At 40.3% G+C, this 20,683-nt stretch overlaps 1 protein-coding gene across 1 annotated transcript; it reads right to left on the reverse strand.

Annotated features, from left to right (window-relative positions):
• Positions 1-14,970: 14,970 nt before the first annotated feature.
• Positions 14,971-18,828, reverse strand: LOC131248721 (WAT1-related protein At3g30340-like). Its single transcript, XM_058249138.1, has 6 exons — positions 18,564-18,828; positions 17,270-17,332; positions 17,043-17,159; positions 16,433-16,844; positions 15,419-15,570; positions 14,971-15,261 (listed from the first exon to the last, which is right to left on the reverse strand). The coding sequence occupies exons 1-6, from the start codon at positions 18,749-18,751 to the stop codon at positions 15,132-15,134; spliced, it is 1,062 nt and encodes a 353-aa protein (XP_058105121.1). The 5' UTR covers positions 18,752-18,828; the 3' UTR covers positions 14,971-15,131.
• Between the last annotated feature and the right edge of the window lie 1,855 nt (positions 18,829-20,683).

Genomic DNA, 20,683 nt, shown 5'->3' on the forward strand with positions numbered 1-20,683 from the left:
TTCTGTTGAATTCTCTCCCAGGTTCGTATGAGTCATTAAAAGACTCTTTGTACATTGGTAGAATGACCACTAGCGTCAAGACCATTATCTTAACCCTTCAGTCAAAGGCGGTGAGAAAGAAAATCAATGATGTAGGTTTTTACAGATGCATTGTTTACGAGGGGGGAAAGTTCTTAGTGGGACAGTGGATCTTCGTGATTGAGGTCCAAATTCAAGGGCAAGGATAAAGGCAAGTTGAAGTGCTGAAATTGTGCGATGACCGGGCATATGAAGAAAGATTGTCAAAATCCTAAGTAGGAGAAATCAGAGAATTCTTTCAAGGAAGCCAATACTGTGGAATCTAGTGAAGAGATGAATGATAGTGACATTCTGACCGCATTAAAATTTGGGTATTTCGACAAACAATGGATTTTGGATACGGAGGCTCTGTACCACATGAACTTCATCGGAGTTGGTTTACAGTTATAGTGAGTGTGATAGTAGCTAGGTGTTTATAGGCAATGATAATGCTCATAAAGTGGTAGGTGTTGGATTAGTACGCATTAAGATGTTTGATGACATGGAGAGTATCTTGATTAAAGTGAGACACGTTCCTGATTTAAGAAAGAGTTTGATATCTCTAGGAGTATTTGAGGCACTAGGGTGCATATTCACCGGGTTTGATCGTGCCCTTAAATTTTCTGTAACGTCTCAGAAAAACCCGTACAAGGACCCGAGTACCACCTCAGGCAGAAATTACCCAGGACCAAAACCTTTAGAAAATTAGGTTAATGTTAGCAAGTGCTAAACTAGAGTGCTTGTGAAATTAGCACTAATCACTTTAAATATGATCTGCAAGACCCAAAACGTGCAGAATCATTGACGCTACATTACCCTGAAATCTAGAATCCATCCTTAAACCCGGTTGCTCTCGTGAGCACATCGAAACTCCGTATCGGATCTAGACCGCACGTCGAAAGTCCGATTACCCCGAAACTATATGTATATGACCGCATTACTGGACTTGATAACTCTTTTGGAAATCAAGTCTTAATTGTGTCTAGAAATGCACAACTTGAGCCCGGAGCAAAGTGTGTGAGAAACGTGAAAATATTTAGAAATAAAAATTCGAATTTAAGTAATCTGAGCCGTGTCGCTTGCGGGCTAAATATAAGGATTCAGACCATCAGAATCTGACCCAAATACACCCTCGGATCAGGAGAAATGTCCCACACATGTCGATGTACTTGTGGCCCTGATCGAGTGACCGTGACCGTTGAACTGAAACTGGTCCGCCACGGCTGATCTGTAAATCCGATCGGAACAAAAACTCAGCCTGACCTAGATCCATGGTCAGGGAGCTTAAGTTCGACCGCATGTGGAAAAAGGGGCCACAAAAAGTGCTCTGTTGGACCGGAACAATCTGTATTTGGATATAACCTAAGTATACCTTGGCCCTGGGGCCATTCCCATCAAACCTGGGCCTATATAAGGACCTTAAACCCTCTCTCTCTCACCCCATACGAATTTGAGAAACCCTAGGGGAGAGAGGAGAAAAAAGAAGGGAAAAGAGAGAAAGTGAGAGTGAGAGTTGGAGATTCTTCCTGGGATTTGATCCTGCTATTCCACGTACTTGACTAGTACTCTAGTATCGCTATACAGGCGATTCCGATTCCGTTCTTAGGTAAGAAAACCTAACCCTAATCTGTTTTAGGGTTTCAGATAGTGTAAGATATGAAATAGCTAACCTAATTTATGCTATAGGTTGCCAATCTACCGTAGACAAAGACTTAGCTTTAAAACTGAGTTCGTTACGAGTCTACCGGTGAAAGGTGCAGACTATAGACGTATAGGTTATGGTTTTCAAAGCTTTCAATATCGTTTAATGATTTATAACTGACATGGGTGCTATTTTACATGCGAAATGCGTCGTCTGTTTCATTTTACAAGTATATATGAACTATGTGACATATAGTATATTCTATATATATGTTGTGATATTTGAATACGTATGGAATTTGGAATTATGCCTAACATGATTATCTGTCGTGAATATATGTTTGTTATATATGCGACAGCTCCTTAGTGAAAGGACTTGCCCTAAATCACGCCACGACCAATATACGTTATATATGTTAAAGTGTGTAGCCCAAGTGTTTGTGAAAATGATTAAATGAATATGGAACCTGAATTCATGCATGCCATGATTATCCGCTGTGGGTATATGCGTGTGGTATATGGGGCAACTCCCCAGTGAAAGGATTTGGCCTAATACATGTGTGATCAACATACATCATGTACGAAGATGTATGTTGACTAAGTGTTTGTAGAAATGTCTGAATGAGCTAGTTGTTACTAAGGAGTAATTTGTTTGAGGGTTGAGATATGAATCTCGGCTACCCTAATTATGTGTACGATTTCCTCCATGTATGTTACACTATGATGTTTGTTTCATTATGGAATGAATGTGTGTAAACTCATGTTTACTTTGCTTTTCATTACATGCTCATATGATAGTAGAAATTGAATTATTGTCCGTTATTGCTTTGACGGTCTCATATGATTTCTTGTGAAAATTGAATGAGGTTGGGACTATGATATAGTCCAGGCAATCGGTAATAGGCCCTGATTTGGTGGCTGAGGTTGTTTTCGCCACATTGGACGTATTAGGTGAACCCGAGTCGTGCTTTGGTCGTCGGCAGTGGTTAGGCCACATGAAGTGCTTGCGCACTTCATGTCGATCGATTCGATGTGCGCTCGTACTAGTCGAGCTCGTCAAGTAACCTAATTGGCCCTATTATATGTTCACCATGTATGGACGCTACTATTTGAACTTAAGACACCAACCTTACCGGTGAAACCCCGTTAACCTTGGTACCTCGATCCGCTAAGACTTATGAGCTGGACATGGTGGTATGGGACACTGTGGTCGAGCTGTTAGCCTACGCTGGGGCGACGAGCCTCCCCGTAGTGTCCATTGAGCAACATAGATTCGTGAGTCGAATACGGTGGCATGAGATATTGTATTCGAGCTGTCAGCCTACACTGATAAGGTGACGAGCCCTTTGTAGTGACCTTGAGCATACGCGAAGACTACGTAGAGGCGACGAGCCCTTACGTAGCAACAAGAGTACACTAGGCCTGCATTGATGAGGTGACGAGCCCTTTGCAATGACCTATAACCATATCTTCGTATGAGATTTACTAGGATTGACGACCCTAGAATGGATCATTGTTTGGGAATTGATACAAGGGAGGTACCTTAGATTCCCAATCCTGCTGTATGAAAAGGACTAATAATAATTCGGTAATCACGCTTATTCCATCGCACTGCATGTGCCCCGGGTTGAAGAGCACAGAGGGAAGAAAGCATGCCGCGACTGTAAGATGGTGTCGCATGAGGGAGTGTAGGCGAGGGCATACATCATGCTTACATTTCATCCTTGCATTAATAAGAGTATCTAGAAATGTCTGATATGTCTGTTTTATCATTACTGCTTGATTGAATTGATAACATGTTAACCTTTGTCCTATTGTTCCACTGAGTTGATCACTCACTCCCACGTTCTGGGACGGTGTTCTAAACACCCACCAGACTCTGTCTTAGTTGCAGATGATGATGCGACTCAGGAGGCGAAGCCCGATTACTATGACGATCAGGATGAGTTCTTATATATGCAATTCTTTGGTGGTTTCGTTTAGGCCATCCGGATCGACGGGGCTTTAGGGTTATACTTGTAGCAGACTCACATTTTTGACATTTTGTATTTGGAAACAATACATGTAATTATTGACCTGGTAATGCATACATACTTTGGGGACTTATGCTGTGTTATAACGCTATACGTATTTGAGTAAGTCTTCCGCTTGCGTATTATAATTGTCCATAGATTATGTTTTGCTGCTTTGGCTTAATCTTATTCATGTTTTATACACTAATATAGACAACATTTAATCATCATTAAATATGTTGCATAAGTGATGCGTTGGAACTCGGGAGTTGGACTTTTACTCGACACCCGATTTTCAGGGCGTTACATTTTCAAAGGGGGCACTCATAGTCATAAAGGCACGGATGAATGAAAATTTTCACAGGTTGATTGGGAGCACTTAATCGGGTGGAGCTGTAATGTCTTTAGTAGATTCCATGTCTGCATGTATGTGGCATGCATGCTTGGGTCACATGAGCGAGCAGAGCATGAATGTACTTTCTGACTGTTGTTTAAATCTAATTTTTAAAAGTATTGATTTTAGTATATGCGAGCATTGTATATATAGTAAACAGTTAATGTTATCTTTTAAGTCTGGTAAAAAAGTTTGTAATGGTGTTCTTGATTGTGTGCATTTTGATGTATGGGGTCGGCGCCCGTGGTTTCTGGTGGAGGGTCATCATGATTTGTCATATTCATAAATGACTATTCCAGAAAAGTATGTTTATTTTATGAAAAATAAATATGATGTTTTTACCAACTTCAAGCAGTGGAAGGTAATGGTAAAAAAAGAATCAGGCGAAATATGAAAGTGTTAAGGACATATAACGGTGGGGAATTCACTTTTAGAAAGTTCAATCGGTATTGCAAAGATGAAGGGATCATGAGGCACAATACAGTATCCTACACACCAGAGCATCACGGTGTGGCTGAGTGGATGAATCAGACTCTCTTGGAGAGGGCCCGATGCATGATCAATAATGCTAGGTTGGGTAAGGAGTTATGGACTGAGACCGTTAACATAACTTGTTACTTGGTGAATCGGTCCCCTATTATGGCCACTAAATGTAATATTCTAGAGGAAGTGTGAAGTGGTCAACAAGTAGACCACTTAGGACTGTGTGTATTTGGTTGTGACACTTACTCTCTTGTATCGTTAGTTGATAGACAAAAGCTAAACTAAAAGGCTATAAAGTACATTTTTGTTGGCTGGTGGTGGTGTGAAGGGGTGCGGGCCTTATGACCGGATCACACGAAAAATCAACCTTAGTCGTGACGTTAAATTTGACAAAAGGATCCTTGTTTCGTAAGGATGAGCACAATAAGGCCGAAAAGTTGTTTATAGATGTTCAAATAGACAGAGATGAGACACATGCTGATACAAAGATGTAGAGAGAGGTACAAGAGCAGGTAGAATAGCCACATGTGATAAGGAATCCGTCAAGGGATCGCAGGTTACCGATAAGATATAGGGATGACTCAAATATCGTGTTTGCCCTCATTAAGGATGAGGGGGATGTATTTTGTAACACTCCGAACTTTTCAATACCCGAGTATTAAAAGTTCTCAAGTGTTACCATGAAAATTTAACGTAAAACTTATGTGTGTACAATACCAATCTAACTATCATAACATTACATCTAATTCCTAACACGAATCCGACCATTGGGAATGATCTCTATTCAATAGATCAAGCCATCTGACCGCTGATTTTAAGACAAGACCTCCATCATGTGATTTGACACATGAACCATCCGTTAAATGAATTGGCAAATAACCCTACATCCATAATAATTTAGACATAAGTTTTTTTTTTCATAAAAATTACTTAGAAATGTGCCTACAACCATGTAGAATAGAAATGTGCCTACAACCATGTAGAACCATTAAATTTCATAAAACTCTTAGATCAGCAATACTTACAAAAATGCCATTAACCTAGACCCCTGAATTCTAGATCACATGGTTCCCACGATCCGTTTAATGTGATATCCTACACCATGCCTATGTATCATAAATTAGCCATATACATCGAATTTTAGTCCTTAGATCATTGTAAAAGTGGCCCAATTGATAAATCGGCCTGTAACCGTTGGTTTTAGTGTCCATCGAGTGAAGAAACCTCGTAGATAGTCGTAGTTGGACATTTCCCATTCATATGAACAGAGTGGATTCACTCGTAAACATCACAAGTGGACCCCACTTGCAGTGCATGTGCATAGCGCACGTGCACCGGGGGTGCACCGAACTAGTCATCAAGCTAAGCTAGGTTTGACCCGATGAAATCCTGAAAAACGAAGGGATTTTCCTCTCGGTCTGCGATGAACGGACAACGTCCGTTTAAAGGATGTTGTGGCCCATCAGAACCACGCATCCATTCAATTTGAACTGTCCATCATGTTGAGAGGCTTGGTCTGAGTAAAACTATCTCATCCATATGAGTCCATGCACACGTGCATGTGCACAAACATGAGCTAACAGTGGTGCGTGCGATGGGTTCCGAAAATGGAGAGTTCCCATTATTGCTGCGATTGTGGGCCACTATCATGACTGCACTGGAATATCCAAGTCATCCATCATGTAGACGGATCAAAACCGATAAAAAACCTGCAAGCACTCGCCAGGAATGCATCATAGATCGTCCCCACCCTCCTGGACGTTTAGATAGTCACAACGAGATCAACTTGATGGGCCACGCTGAAACAAAAATCAAAGCACATCCTCCTAGGCCAAGATTTCTCGATGAAGCTAATGGAAGGAGTGGATTTCCCATACATCTGTAACTGTGGACCCCACCATAATGCAAGACTGATGCATCCACAACAAGTGTGAACAACAGGAAACCCAAAACGAACTGGGCATCTCGGCACGTTAGCGACCCAGCTCTGGATCACAGCTCCGATCCAGTGCATCCAAACCTCTCCAAGGAGGAATCTGATCCCCTCCATGTTAATGAGAGGAGGGAAAACAGGGACATTCCTCTCCTTTCACTACGCACGCAAGAGGCTGCGTAACCCGTTTGGTGTAGTTCCACCGCATAACGGGAGCTACGCAAGAGGGGTCTGAAAACCTTTGTGCTTATAAAGGCCCTGCATCCAATTGAGAAGAGAAAGAAAGAAAGAGAGGAGGGAAGAAACGAGAGAGAGAGAGAGAGAGAGAGAGAGAGAGAGAGAGAGAGAGAGAGATCCAGCAAGAGAAGAAGGAAAAAAAAAGAAAGAAAGAAAGAAAAGGAAAAGAAAGGAAAAGAAAAGAAAGGAAGAAAATGAGAGAAAGAAAGAAAAGAAAAGAAAGGAAAGGAAAGGAAAGGAAAGGAAAAGAGAAGAGAAGGAAAGAGAAAGAGAAAGAGAAGGAGAAAGAAAGAAGGAAAGAAAGAACAAGCGTCGTACGTCAAGTTCCATCGGACGTCAGGTGCAATTTAGGTCAGGCCGAACTCGTCAGTTGGTGAGAACCTTCCCTCCTCTTTTCCGTAAATAACTCTCCTTCAAACTTCTTTTACCTATAGTAATGGAGAACTCCACAATGGTAGAACCGAGTCGACTCAGTGGAAGATCACCTAAGTCCCAAATAACTTGGGTTATGCATGGTTCAACTTAAAAAACTCTAAACTCATTTAGTCGAAATCAAAATAGTTGAATCAATATTCTAAAAGCTACCTAAACATTAAACCTTAGAAGACATCCAGGCGACTAAGGTGAGGGTTTTTCCTTTAAGCTTACTTGATTTAAGATATTATTATCCTGCCATTTACAAGCTTTCATGACACTGTAATATTCTCTGCAATTGTTTAATTTACCAGCATCAATTATTTACCCTTTGGGAATTTTGATATGACATTAATTATGCGTGATCTTTATGAATTTACATTAGGCCATGGATTTAAGCCTTGCCCTTACCTGTACCAATTTATTGAGTTAGCCCTTGCTACTCTTCTCTTTATTGAGTCAGCCATTGCCACTCTCCTATTTATTGAGTCAGCCATTGCCACTCTCCTATTTGTTGAGTTAGCCATTGCTTCTCTCCTCTTTATTGAGTTCGCCATTGCCGCTCTCCTCTTGTTGAGTTAGCCATTGCTACTCTCCTCTTTATTTTATTAGCCTTGTATTATCTATCTTTAAAGCTTGGGCACGTGTCTTGATATTCCAGAACCCCCGTGATTCAGTTTATATTCTTTATAAGTGCAAGTGCAAGTGATGTGTTAAGAGGTATCACAATTAGTAATTTGAATATTTTATCATAGACGTAATGCGCTCTAGGTAGAGACCCTCTTGGTCGACACGTAATTTCATGGGTTTTGGGTAGTGATGTACAAATCGATTTAAGTAATTCGCAATGCGTGTTAAATCACTTTCGGGATTGGATGTCGCAAATAGTCGCTCTATAAATAAATCGTGTCACGTAATTCATTCGACTCATGTGTTGTGCCGCTTTGAGGTATTCACGTAAATCCATGGTAGCATCAAACATGTCGGTGAATCTCTGTAGTGTGAGAACGCGGGATGATCCAAGTTTTATATGAATCGTATTTCACATTGTAATGATCACTATGTATGATAAGCCGCACACACTTTGCTAGACATGCATCTCATATAAGTTGTTTGCGCATGCTGATATCCCTTATAGTAGTGGAGTACAAGGCGTATCAGAACCTTTATATTGTTTTTATGAATCTCCTGAATTATTGTTAATCTTAAAGGATAACCATCAATATGAGTATGGCGTTGACCCTCTCCAACCATACAGATGATGTAGGTGACGTACAGATTAAAGACTTAAAGGACCATCTTCCTATGAAAGATTATACTGAAAGAATAAAAAGATAGTTTTATGAATTAGTTTTATACTTCTACGTCGAACTCGATAAATGTAATAAACTCTCATTGAGAGGGCATTCGATTATTTACTGAATTATTTTACTCTAATGAAATAATCAATACAGTGGATTTTATTCTCGTGAATGTTACCTTCATGAATGTATCGGGATGTGATCTAAATGAAAAAAAAGATGCGATATTTAAAGCATCAAATTCATTCAATTATTAACACCCGATTTTCTCGGGCACGAGTATAAACTCTGGCCGTGAAAATTCGAAATGTTGTATATTTACTTTTCATGAGGCTCTTAATGAGATAATTGTCGAAAAGTGGGAAGCTATGATGCATGATGAGTTGACTCATTATACAAGGACGAGGTGTGGGAGTTGGTGGACCTTCTCGTTGGCTGTAAAGCAATTGGGTATAAGTTGATCTTGAAAAAAACAAAATAGGTACAAGGCAAGCTTGGTAGCGAATGGATATGATTAGAGAGAATGTATCGACTTCACTAAGATATTCATACCTCTGGTGAAGCAAGTAGCTATCAGATTCGTATTGGTGCTAATTTTCAAATACGATCTCGAGTTGTAACAAATATATGTGAAGACTGCCTTCCTGCATGGGGAATTGGAAGAGTAGATTTACATGAAGCAATTAGAAGGTTTCAAAATACAAGAGGTAGAGAACAAGGTTTACAGGTTAAAGAGGTCGTTGTACGGCCTGAAACAGTTGCCTAGGCAGTGGTACAAGAAATTTGATTATTTCATGGTGAGTTGGAAGTTTACCAGGAGTGAGTATGATCATTATGTCTATTACAAGACAATGAGTGATGAGAAATTCATTATCCTAGTTTTGTACGTTGATGACATGCTTCTCGCCAGTCATAGTATGTCTGAGATCGATATATTGAAGACTCAATTATCTGGGACATTTGACATAAAAGATCTAGGGGCTACAAAGGGAGTTCTTGGCAATGATATTCATAAAGACAAGAAAAGAAGTAGGCTATATTATCTCCGGCATAATACCTTAAGAAGGTATTGATGGAGTATGGGATGAACAAGGTAAAGCCAATCAGCATTCCCCACGCGACTCATTTTAAGCTTTCTTCAAAACAATGTTCTAAAACGAACGAAAAAAGAAGGTTATGTCTCGTGTGCCTTATTTGAGCACGATTGACAGCTTGATGTATGCCATTGTTTGTACAAGACTAGATATTTCACATGCAATGAGTGTTGTTAGCAAATACATGTCTAACCCCAACAAGCAATATTGGGAAGTAGTGAAATGGATGCTTCGATATATTCAAGGTACACAGGACTACGTCTTATCATTTGATAAATAAGAGGACAAACTAGTAAGTTATGTGGATATTACGTGGATAATGTGGATAATAGAAGGTTGACTTCTAGTTAGTCATTTGTAGTAGAGGGTGGAGCAATTAGTTGAATGTTGAAGCTTCAAGTTGTGTTGACTCTTTCCACAACCGAAGCTGAGTATATGGCAATAAAAGAAGCATTCAAATAAGGTGTTTGGTTAAGGGAAATGATAAATTAGTTGGAGCTTTAGTAGGAGGCCATGCTAGTCAATTGTGACAACGAAAGCACAATCGATTTGATTAAGAATTCTATTTATTACTTATGTACTAGATATATTGATGTGTGTCATCATTTTATCTAACATGTGCTTAAAAAATGAGGTGTGAATCTAGAAAAGATTCACTCGAGCATAAATTCGACTGATATGCTTACTAAGGTAGTTCACATAGAAAAGTTCAAGTTCCGTGTAACTTCTCTAGGCTTGGTGAAGGTGTAAATGGAAAACGGAGTGTGCATGAGAAGTGATGGTGGAGTTATGAAGCAATGATGAAGTTATGATGCAAGACGAAATTAAAGATGGGGATAATAAGCTATGATGAATGAAGATTGAAGACATGGTGGAGATTGTTGTTGATGTCTTAAATCTGTAAACAACAAGGTCTGTTGATGCCATCGACTGACCACTCGATGTCATCTAGCAGTTGTTAATGCCATTGGAAAAATTTGAAAAATTTATGTTTTGTTGTTGTAAGGTTTTGGTATTTTACTCAATGTCATCAAATGTGTTCGATACCATTGATAGATCGTCGATGCCATCGAAGTCCCATCAAAGGTGTCATCGAGCGAGCATGCATGCGGAATTGTGTAATTGCAGATTTGTTTTATATTCTGATTGTGATACTATATGATATTATATATATCAGGTATAATCGGGATTTTGGAAGAAGTAGAGGAGTTCTAAGCTTTCTAATTTATTTCTAAGGATTTTAAGGGCATGACTTGGGCTTGTAAGGTAAACTTGAAGCATGTTCAAATTGGTAACTCTATGTCTCTTATAATTTCTACTTTTATAGTGCATACTTGTCGCTTTGTGCTGTATTTTTTTTTTTATATTTATTTATTTATTTTTTAAAATTTATGCGAGAGTTTTTCCATATAAAATTCAGATTGTTTGTGTGATTGATAGTATTTTGCTTGATTCGTCTTTACAACACATGAATTTCGAGTCGAGTCAAAAAGTTTTTGAATTATTCTTTGACGATGTCAGTCTTGTTTGTTGATAAATGATTTGGGCCTGGGCTACGGGTGGACCCTTTTATAGGTCCACCGGCCGTTCAACTCCGTTCCTTTCGTACGAGCATAGAGAATTTATACTGAACCGTGCGGTTGAGTCACTGAGAGGACAGGTGAGGAATCACTTCCAATCTAATCTATTGGCCTACAACTTCGCGGAACTGACTAACATCCCTTTCTTTTTCTACATATTTGTCGGACAAAGGAAACACCTGAGCCATTCATTAGTAAGTACTGCGGAACAGGTGAACATGCAGGGTAATGCACACTCATCAAGTGAGCCACACCATGTCCGCTCCTTTTCTTTCGCTTACCTGACTAGCAAGCGAACATTGGTGTTGGTCCGCTGCATGTTCGCATTGTACTTTAACAAATGAACAGTCCGGATCTTTGAAACGTGTTCAATCGATGGTAGGACCCAGGCACACTATGGCACAGAAGCTGTCATTCGAAGTCCTGCGTTGTATCAAAATCCTTTTAACCGGACTCGGATTTGGTAGTGACCCCTCCAGTACCAGGTCAGTACTGGTCAGTGCTGTGGCCCCCAAAATGATGCATATGTTTTATCATGCCGTCTATCCATTTTGCAGTTCATTTTTGAGCATTATCTCAAAAAACGGGGCAGATCCAAATCTCAGGTGGACCACACCACTGGAAACAGTGGTGATTGGATGCCCAGCGTTAAAAATTTATTGGGAGCACAAAAGTTTTCGATAAAGTAAGTTGATATGTGTTTTCCCTTCATCTAGGTCTGTGTTACCTAATCAACAGGTTAGATAGCATATAAACATTACAGTGGACCTCATAAAGCTTTTTAAATGATGAGCATTTAATTACCACTGTTTACTGTGGTGTGGTCTACCTTAGATATGGATCTAACTCATTTTTTCAAGGAAGCCGGCTGATGTACCACACACACCACCCATCTAGCTGGTGTGTTAAGGTCAGCACGTTCTGTGGTCCCAAAATGAGATATGTGTTATATCTAAACCGTCCATATATGGCGAGCTCATCGGAAGGCTTGAACAGAAAAATAAGACAGATCTAAAGATCAAGTGGACCACACTGCAAAAAGTAGTGGGGGATTGAACGTCTACCATTGAAACCTTTTTGGGGTAACATAAGTTTTGGATCAATATGATATTTATTTTTCCTCTTCATCCAGGTCTTTGTGACCTTATGAACAGATTGGATAGAAAATAAACCTTACGGTGGCCCTACAAATGTGTTTTAACGGTAACAATCATTATCCTACTGCTGCTATTTGTAGTTTGGTTCAATTGAGCTTTGGATGTGATTTATTTTTTGGTTCATGCGCTGAAATGATCTCCACAAATGGATGAACAGTGTGGATATAATAAAATACATTATTTTGGCTCATGTAACTTTGATCTCCTTTGAACTGTTTGTACAACTCGGAGCTCGAGGAGCGTGCAATTGACCTACCAAAGGATGAAACAAGTGCCATGTTGTGTTCACTCCTTTTCGGAGGTTAGCCAAAAGTCAAGGTCTCATGACTTACTCCAAGCCGAGCTGACAGAACTTCTTTCATCGCCTACCTCCAACAAGCAGAGAAGGAAGACTCGTGGAAAGAACTTTTTGGATACACATAAGTTCTTCCCAAGTTGTAGATGGGACTGAGCCAAAACATTACAGTAAACAGAAATGGTTTCTGAAGCTAAGGATGGAGTTCGAGCTGTATTCACTGTTGATTAAAAAATGATAATGTGTTGGAACGTCAGCGCTCCTCTTCGCGCGACATGTACCCACACTAGGGATATCGCTGGTGTGTGGATACACGAGCCAATCCGCTTCCCATTTTTAGGCATGGATAAAACACATATATCATGGTGGGAGCCACAATACCGACCAGTATGGAGACCTCATTGCTGGAGTCACTATCGAATCTGAGTCCTAAGCCCAAGGATTCATGCTGGACAAGCCTGAGATGAACATAATTTTCCTATGTCATTTCCAAGAGTCAGTCATCCATTGTGCTCCACTGCCATATCCACCATCCACCAGATAATGGTGGGCATCCCAACACATCACAATCTTTTATGGGAGATTTGGCTAGAGAGGAATAGGGCGAAGTTCAATGGCACCCTCTTCTCTTCTAGTTTGGTTATCTCCAGGGTCCGCCGCTGGATTGAGATGATCGGCTCATCGCTTCCCCCAATCGGTTATCTTCTTCGCTCCTCGCGCAACTACGTATTATCACTCCTTCCAAGCTTCCCTCCCTTTGAGTGGTTAAATGGCCAGAAGCGGCTGGATCAAGATCAACGCCGACGGGTTGGTGCTGGGTAACCCAGGGCCACCGGGCGGAGGTGGTCTAGGTAGAGATTGGGAAGGCAAATTTATTTTTGCCTTCTCGTCGGGTTATGGTAATGGCTCAAGCTCTCGGGCCGAGGTATGGGCCATTTGGGAAGGTCTAACGAGATGTGCTGAGCTCGGTTTTTCTAGGATCGAGGTGGTGAGCGACTCCAAATCAACTATTTAGATCCTGTCAGCCAACTCTAGTCCTGCGTGGTCCCTGCGGTATAGGTGCGCGAAGGTCAGAGCTTTATGTGACCTCTTACACATTTCCTTTTCGCATACTCCTAGGGAGGCGAATGCGGTAGCCGACCACCTGGCTAAGAGAGGTAGTGCCTCGCAAGTCAACTCCACGTTTTCAGCCGAGACCGATCTTCCGGATATTGCTATTGGCCTTTTCTTTTTGGATAGAGTAGGCTTAGGATACTTGAGAGGGATTTAGCTCATTCTCCCCTCATGCTCTCTATATGATAGGTGAGGCATCGTCCTTTTTGTGATGCCCGCCCGAAGGACCTGTAATTCCTTCTTTTGTGAAATACAATCATCCTTTTGAAAAAAATAAAAAATAAAAAAGGTCAATCAAAAAATAAAAAATATAAAAAAATATTTACTTATTAGATTCATCGAACAGCAGTGGACAGCTATGGATGAGTTTGTTTTGCCTGTAGCGTTTTGGGATTTAGTGTATGTGGCCTCATGTTGGAGTGCACAGTTTGAGATGTTCTAGTGATTTGAACCATTCACATTCTTGTTAGTGAATAAGTTACCCATAATCACCCATTACAGCTTGATTTTGTAAATTTTTTGAAAATAACATTTTCATTTCTGTCTTATTTTATCTGAAATGCTCTTTCACTTCTGCTTAAGAAGGTCAATTCCTAAAAAATTTGAAGAAAATAGAAAAAATAACCATCTCTTTTATGAAGTGCCTGGCATGTTATCCACTGCCCCTGACATGTTCAAGTGCCTCACATGTGCCACCATCAATATTCCAGCGCCCCACATTTGTAAATATGCCACACGTGCAAAATGTGCCACCGAATGCTATTATTCTTTCACGGTGACCAATGAGTCAATAACCTCACCATCATCATGTATCAATGTGCATCATTTGCCACATGTGCCACTATTCCTCTTTTAGCTTTGCTTGGGCTATGCACCAACCTTCTTCAAGTGCCTTACATGTTCCAATGTACCACCATTGCCACAGCTCATCTTTGACTGTCACACGTGTTAAACACTCCACATGTGCCATTGTATCACACGTGTTCATAGTATGACAATGTGAAGCATGTGTCAGAAGCCATCTTCAACGCCATTTATGCATGTGCCACTTTCCAAGTTTAAGTAAAATTTTCATGAAAAACTTCCTGTTTGCCAACCAACATATTTGGAAAGGGAAGAAAATTTCTAAGAACATCTTGTTTTATAAACAACCTTGAAAACAGCTTTTCCTTTCCCTCAGTTTTCTAAAAAAACTGTTTTCCAGGAAACATTGTTCTTTTCCTTTCCCAGTTTCCTAAAAAATTGTTTTCCAGGAAACATTGTTTAATCTTTTCTCTTTTCCTTCCAAACAAATACTGTCGTAATATCTTTACTCGCTTTGAGATTATAGCAAAAGCTGAAAAATCTTTGGGAAGCGAAAAATCGAGAAAATTCAGTTACAACAAACGCTTGAATCCTTTGAAGAAAAGATGCGGCTCTATCACGCTGCCGACTCGCCTCCACCATAGTTGATCATTTCGACCTGTTTGGCCACATAATTTTTTCCCTCCATGCTCTTACCCCACAGGAGAATGTAAAGCCCGATGATTACAAGGAGAGATCCCAAAACACTGCAATACAAAATCATTATGAGGGTCAGTTATATAGTTCAAAAACTCCCCGACTAGATTCATGACTCAGCGAGTCGGTGTAGTTTGATTGCCTCACTAATTAAAAAAATTAAAAAATAAAAATCAAAGATGGGCTTATAGAAATTTAGAATCCCACCTTCCCAGGTGTAGCTGTTCATGTAGCACAGAGAAATCAATGATAGCCACGATTATCTGGACGAGGGGGCCGAACGCAGCAGTGAAGACGGGACCTCTTTTTTCGACACACCATGACATTACAACATAGCACAAGCCCGAGCCCACAATTCCCTGCGCCCACCAAATTAATAGATGATCATATGACCTCAACTATTAAATAAGTAGCACATGGTCCATGCTAAATAATGGTATTTGGAATGATTTCACATGGGTCGCATGGCATGTACCATGCTCAACACTAGATCAGGCAACGGAATCATCTGATGGTCGATAATGAGACCTACTGGACCATGCACTACAACATTATGCAACTGACCTGCCTTATACCACTGGACGACAATATCGAAACTTAGCTCTCATGCAATAAAAATCAGGCCCAAAAGAAGGTTGAGGTCTAAAATCTAATAGCATACCGAAAATAAGTCCCAATATCTGCTAGCCCCAAAAGCCCAGTTGTTAATAGCAATCAATTGCATGACATATATCCCAGGTAGATACGTGGCATCGGGATCAAGTTTGGATTCAGACCAGCCCAACCGTTTACTAAATGGGCCAACTATTTCAGCCTGAACCTGACCCATGACTCATTACCCTATGGCCCAATCCAACCCAACCCAACCCAACCCACTGAAAATTGATCAAGCTCATGCCTGACCTGGTCCATTTAATTTAATCAGGTCAGGCTTCTTTGATCCAATCGACCTGACTCATGACCACACTTGGGTTTAAGAATGGATTAAGGGCTAAAGGTGTGCCATCCCAACCCAGTTAGTAGATCCACATAAGCTTACATCGTGCATCCGCTTAATTTGTTTCAGGTTTTGGGTTGGGCCAGACCGACCCATTTAGTTAAATAACCATATATTTATTAACCCCAACACGGCCCACTGCCCAACCCGCCTCATAAGCGGATCAGGTCAATTCACCCACGAGCGGATCCAACGGTTAAGATAATCAGGAGCAGTGTACTTACAGCATATACAACGGTTAAGATCATCAATGTCCCATTCAAGGTCCACAAGGAGATGTCTCTATGTATGGCCAAGCCCAGGATCACGGATTGAAGAGCACTCAATGATGAGATGATGGTGGTGCTTGAATAAGGCGATGGGTAAATGTTGCTGATCTTTGCTTGAAGGAGGAACCATGTCGACCAGCAGAGGCAGCCTCCGATCAGAGCCATTGATCCGATTGTCCATTTCTCCTCCTTTTTCTCATGAGTGACCCGATTGTGTTGGCTTACGTTGGATATAGCTGGAGAGTGCGATGTGTTAGTCAGCGCCACTCCTTTGTAGAAGGTTAACAACATGGCACTGCCAACACACACCACTGCACCGAACACCTTGGCTCTACCTGCTTTGTTCTTCACATTTGCGGTCTCTAAGCTGTACACAAGTAGACATATGTTCAACTGGTTAAAACAGGATTTTCTTGGTGGGCCATTTGATTAGGCCTACATGTTGGTGATCCAAAAGTTCATTTGTAGTCCCATGGTGGATGGAAGATACCCCTCCCAAAAAAAAAACACCTCCCACATTGGATGATCCTAACCATTTGATTGAGATCTTATGATTTATACATACCCGAACGGCAGAGCCATTATAAATGTAACCACCGGCACCAAGTTGATGAAGGCACATGCAAATGTTGCGGACGTGTAATCCATTCCGATGAGGAAGAAATACTGTGTGAGTGTGGCCCTAAAACAAAATCCAGGCTACATCAAAAAAAATTTAACTTACAAATAAATAAAGCTACACAAATAGTAACATGTATGCTCAAGCGTGCATATGTAATATATGTAACTAACCCGAGCATAGAACTGACGAAAAGAAGGCTGAAAATGCGAGTTGTCAACTTGGGTCGAGTCTTCCTGCAACAACAAGCCCTTCAACTGACAATGGGTCCATGACATGGATCGTGGTCATTTAACTAATAACTTAGGTAGCAAGAATAGCATGGACGCCTAAGTCATTTTCATTTAGTTAATATATATTAGATCCGTAACAAAGGTCATGGCCAATAGGCTTATACCTTCCTTTATGTAGCAATAGTAAGATGATTGTGACATGCATTTTTATTCACGGTGGAAAGGAATCACATGTCACATCGTATTATATATGGCTATTATTATCGCAGTATACGTATTTAAATAAACTTATAAGATTTGGTCATATCAGATCAACACAAACTTTACTTTTTCTTAATTAAAGAGAAAGAGGAAATTGCAGTTGTCAGAGATACTTAACCCGCCTTGGAAACAAATATGGGATTAGATTTTTTTTTATCTTATAAATATATTTTATTAAAAATTATTTGTAATTAGTAAAATTGGCGGACGTGATGCACATAGACGAAGCAGGGAGCAGAAGTCATTTGCTGTACTTATTATCATCGATTACTAATATCATCCACAAAATAAAATGATAAGATGCAACTGTAGACAAAAACAACACTTTAGAACCTTGACATGGGACATGGGTTGTCCATCATTGAGGATGTTTTTGAAGGAGTACAAAGATTGACTTTAGGCCAGGAGAATTGCGGCTGTTTTGAAAAGGCAGAAAAGTTAAGAGTAGCAAAAAACTGTCGCTATCATATGCTTATGAGCATTTGAGGAAACCTATGAGTGCCATCAGTAGATAATCAAATGAGAGAAAGAACACTTAGATTAATTGATCATGTATAACGAATACCAAGATTTAGGTGGGTTAAAAAGATAAGTGACTGTAGATTGAAGACTCTAAAATAGAGAAGGAAAAGGCCCAAAAGGATATAGTTAGAGGTAATAAGAAAAGATACCATGATTTATGGTCTAATTGAAGTTATGACACTGAATATAGGTTTGAATTAATTATGACAAGGCTTTGGTGATGATATGCATGTAAGTGCGAATTCGAGTGGAAAGGGCCACTGGGTGCAACGGAAATTTAAAGTCACAAAAAACGACATGACCTAAGACGTGGGGTGAGCACCATGGCTAACACACTGGATCATGATCATTATAAAGTACTAACCAATATCATCTATGAAATGAAAAGATGAGACACCATGGGCCAAGACATGGGTCGTCTACGACATGAAACAAAGTGAATGTTGTGTACCTTTCCTTAAACAAGGCAATGGGAGCTATGAAAACAGTCGCAACTGTCTGGCGGTAGGTGACCAGAACTAGATGGTTGAGGCCCTGATCAAGGACTTTCTTGAGAAGTATATTCACAATAGCGAAGGCCACTTGAACGGCTACCATTGCAAACGCAGGCCTCCATTCAGTACACTTGCAGTCAGCCATTGATGGCTTTGAAATGGGCCTTCCCTCCCTCCCTTTGACAGCTCCTTAAGCCTTTTCTCAAGCAAATACAATGACCCAAAACCCCATTTTTGTAGACGTGCTATGCAATGGGATCGCCTAAAGGTTATCCTTGAATAAGTGGGCACAAAGCAAGATTAAATTCTCTCCAAATCACATCATTGCTTTAAGCTGTTCACTTTCACTTTTCTTTTCTTTTTTTTTCGTTCGCCTTTTCCTTCTCTCTTTCCTCTTTTGAATGGATTCCATTCAACGGCTGAAGATTAACAGGAATCCATTGCTGATCTCACGTAAACTACTATGTATCGTCAGTTTTTTTTTTTTTTTTTTTTTTTTTTTTTTATAACATAAACATAGCACATGAAACTCATATGATTACTAATAACAAGCATAACAGTCAGACTATAGATCTGTTTTACATGCATTCTAAAATAAATACAATCTCTCTTTCTTTCTCTACCTAAACATCCATTTATACTTTAGCCTTCTAAACTCAACACAAGAATAGAGCTACAAACAGCTAGTAAAGTGATCACTGCTTCCTGAAACCTACTGGTGAAGCATAGCAGCTGATAAACTTGCAAGAAACTGAGGACCATCCATGCTCGATCTGAAGAATCCCGTTTGAAATAGAATTTGAGAGGCCTATTGCTTCATTTTCAATTTGGAGCCTGCCCTTATCGCAGAAGGTCTACTGCTTGATTGGGCCTGCATGGCTCATGGGTGGATCATCTGGTATGTTAATCTTATAAGCCCTATGGCGACAGGCAGTTGTATAAATATCACATCAATTGGAAAATCCTATCCGTCTGAGTAAGAGCCTTCCAGCAAATGGGTGATAACAAAAATCAGCCATTTTTCGTACAAACTGTATAAATATCACATATAACAGGTAAAATTGGGCAGCTAGGATTATCCTATCCACTTGTTTTTTGTACAATCACCCACAAACAGTAGGTGTATGTAGATGCTGGTCTTCATAATATGACTATGCAACTGAAATCAGGTAGCACAGATTCTCCGTCTTCTGTACAATCACTCTCAACGGTAGGGGCGAGCAGATGGGTGGTGGTCTTGATCGTCTGTCCATGCAGTCTAGTGGGCTACATCCATGAATGGACTAAGCCACAGAACCTCAATTGCAGAGAAGACAACCTTTACTTCGACTTGTATCCCCCTTTCCCTCAAATACTTGAACATGGAAGGGATAAAAGGTACCAGGTCTAGCTTCTCTAATCCAAGCTGTTGTATTGGATGGAAATTTGGCCAAATCCGTTCATAGAATGGTATTTGTTGGAAGGTGCAAAATTGTAGCCAGGTCATCGATGGGAAGAACGGAGATCAAGATTCGACCTGTATCCGAATCTTCAAGTATGCGGCATCTCATTGAGCCATCAAAAAGTTGAGATCTTCACTAGCTCCCATGTATTGCCATGATTAGGTAACTTATGGGATATAAGTAAGAACAGGACTCAATGCATGGTGTTTTTTTTTTTTTTTTTGTTGGTGTCAATATTCATTCTGGTAGCGTTTGGAAGTACACAGAAATTGACTTTGGTTCGAATTGAAGGACACAGATTGGGTAGTGTAGAACCAGCAGCCATGTTGGTACTGTGTTGATGTGGCAAAACTCTTTAGGCCCTACCATGATATATGTATTTAATCCTGTTTATTTTATTTTATTTTATTTTTTTATTTTTATGTAGAGTGGGTTGCAGACACTTTTCATGGCAAAGATAGAATAGAGAAGGCCCAATCGGAGGTGGAAATGACCAGGACCATCGGAACCTTAAAACAGTCTTATCTCGCAAACCAGAATGAGTTATTCGACATATCATATATGATTGTAGGTAGGAGAAGCTACTTTAGCAAACCAACCCCACTACACCAGGTTGCCCATGTCGGATTTATGAG

Source organism: Magnolia sinica, chromosome 6 (assembly GCF_029962835.1).
Source record: "Magnolia sinica isolate HGM2019 chromosome 6, MsV1, whole genome shotgun sequence".
NCBI classification, from domain to species: domain Eukaryota; kingdom Viridiplantae; phylum Streptophyta; class Magnoliopsida; order Magnoliales; family Magnoliaceae; genus Magnolia; species Magnolia sinica.

Bases quoted from the DNA above. Each gene is read 5' to 3' on its own strand.
- LOC131248721 (XM_058249138.1), bottom strand. From the start codon at position 18,751: ATGGCTGACTGCAAGTGTACTGAATGGAGGCCTGCGTTTGCAATGGTA. The intron at 17,160-17,269 runs GTTAGTTACATA...ATTTTGTTTTAG, and splicing joins TTCGTCAGTTCTATGCTCGG to GGCCACACTCACACAGTATT. The intron at 15,571-16,432 runs GTAAGTACACTG...TGGTGGGCGCAG, and splicing joins TCTTAACCGTTGTATATGCT to GGAATTGTGGGCTCGGGCTT.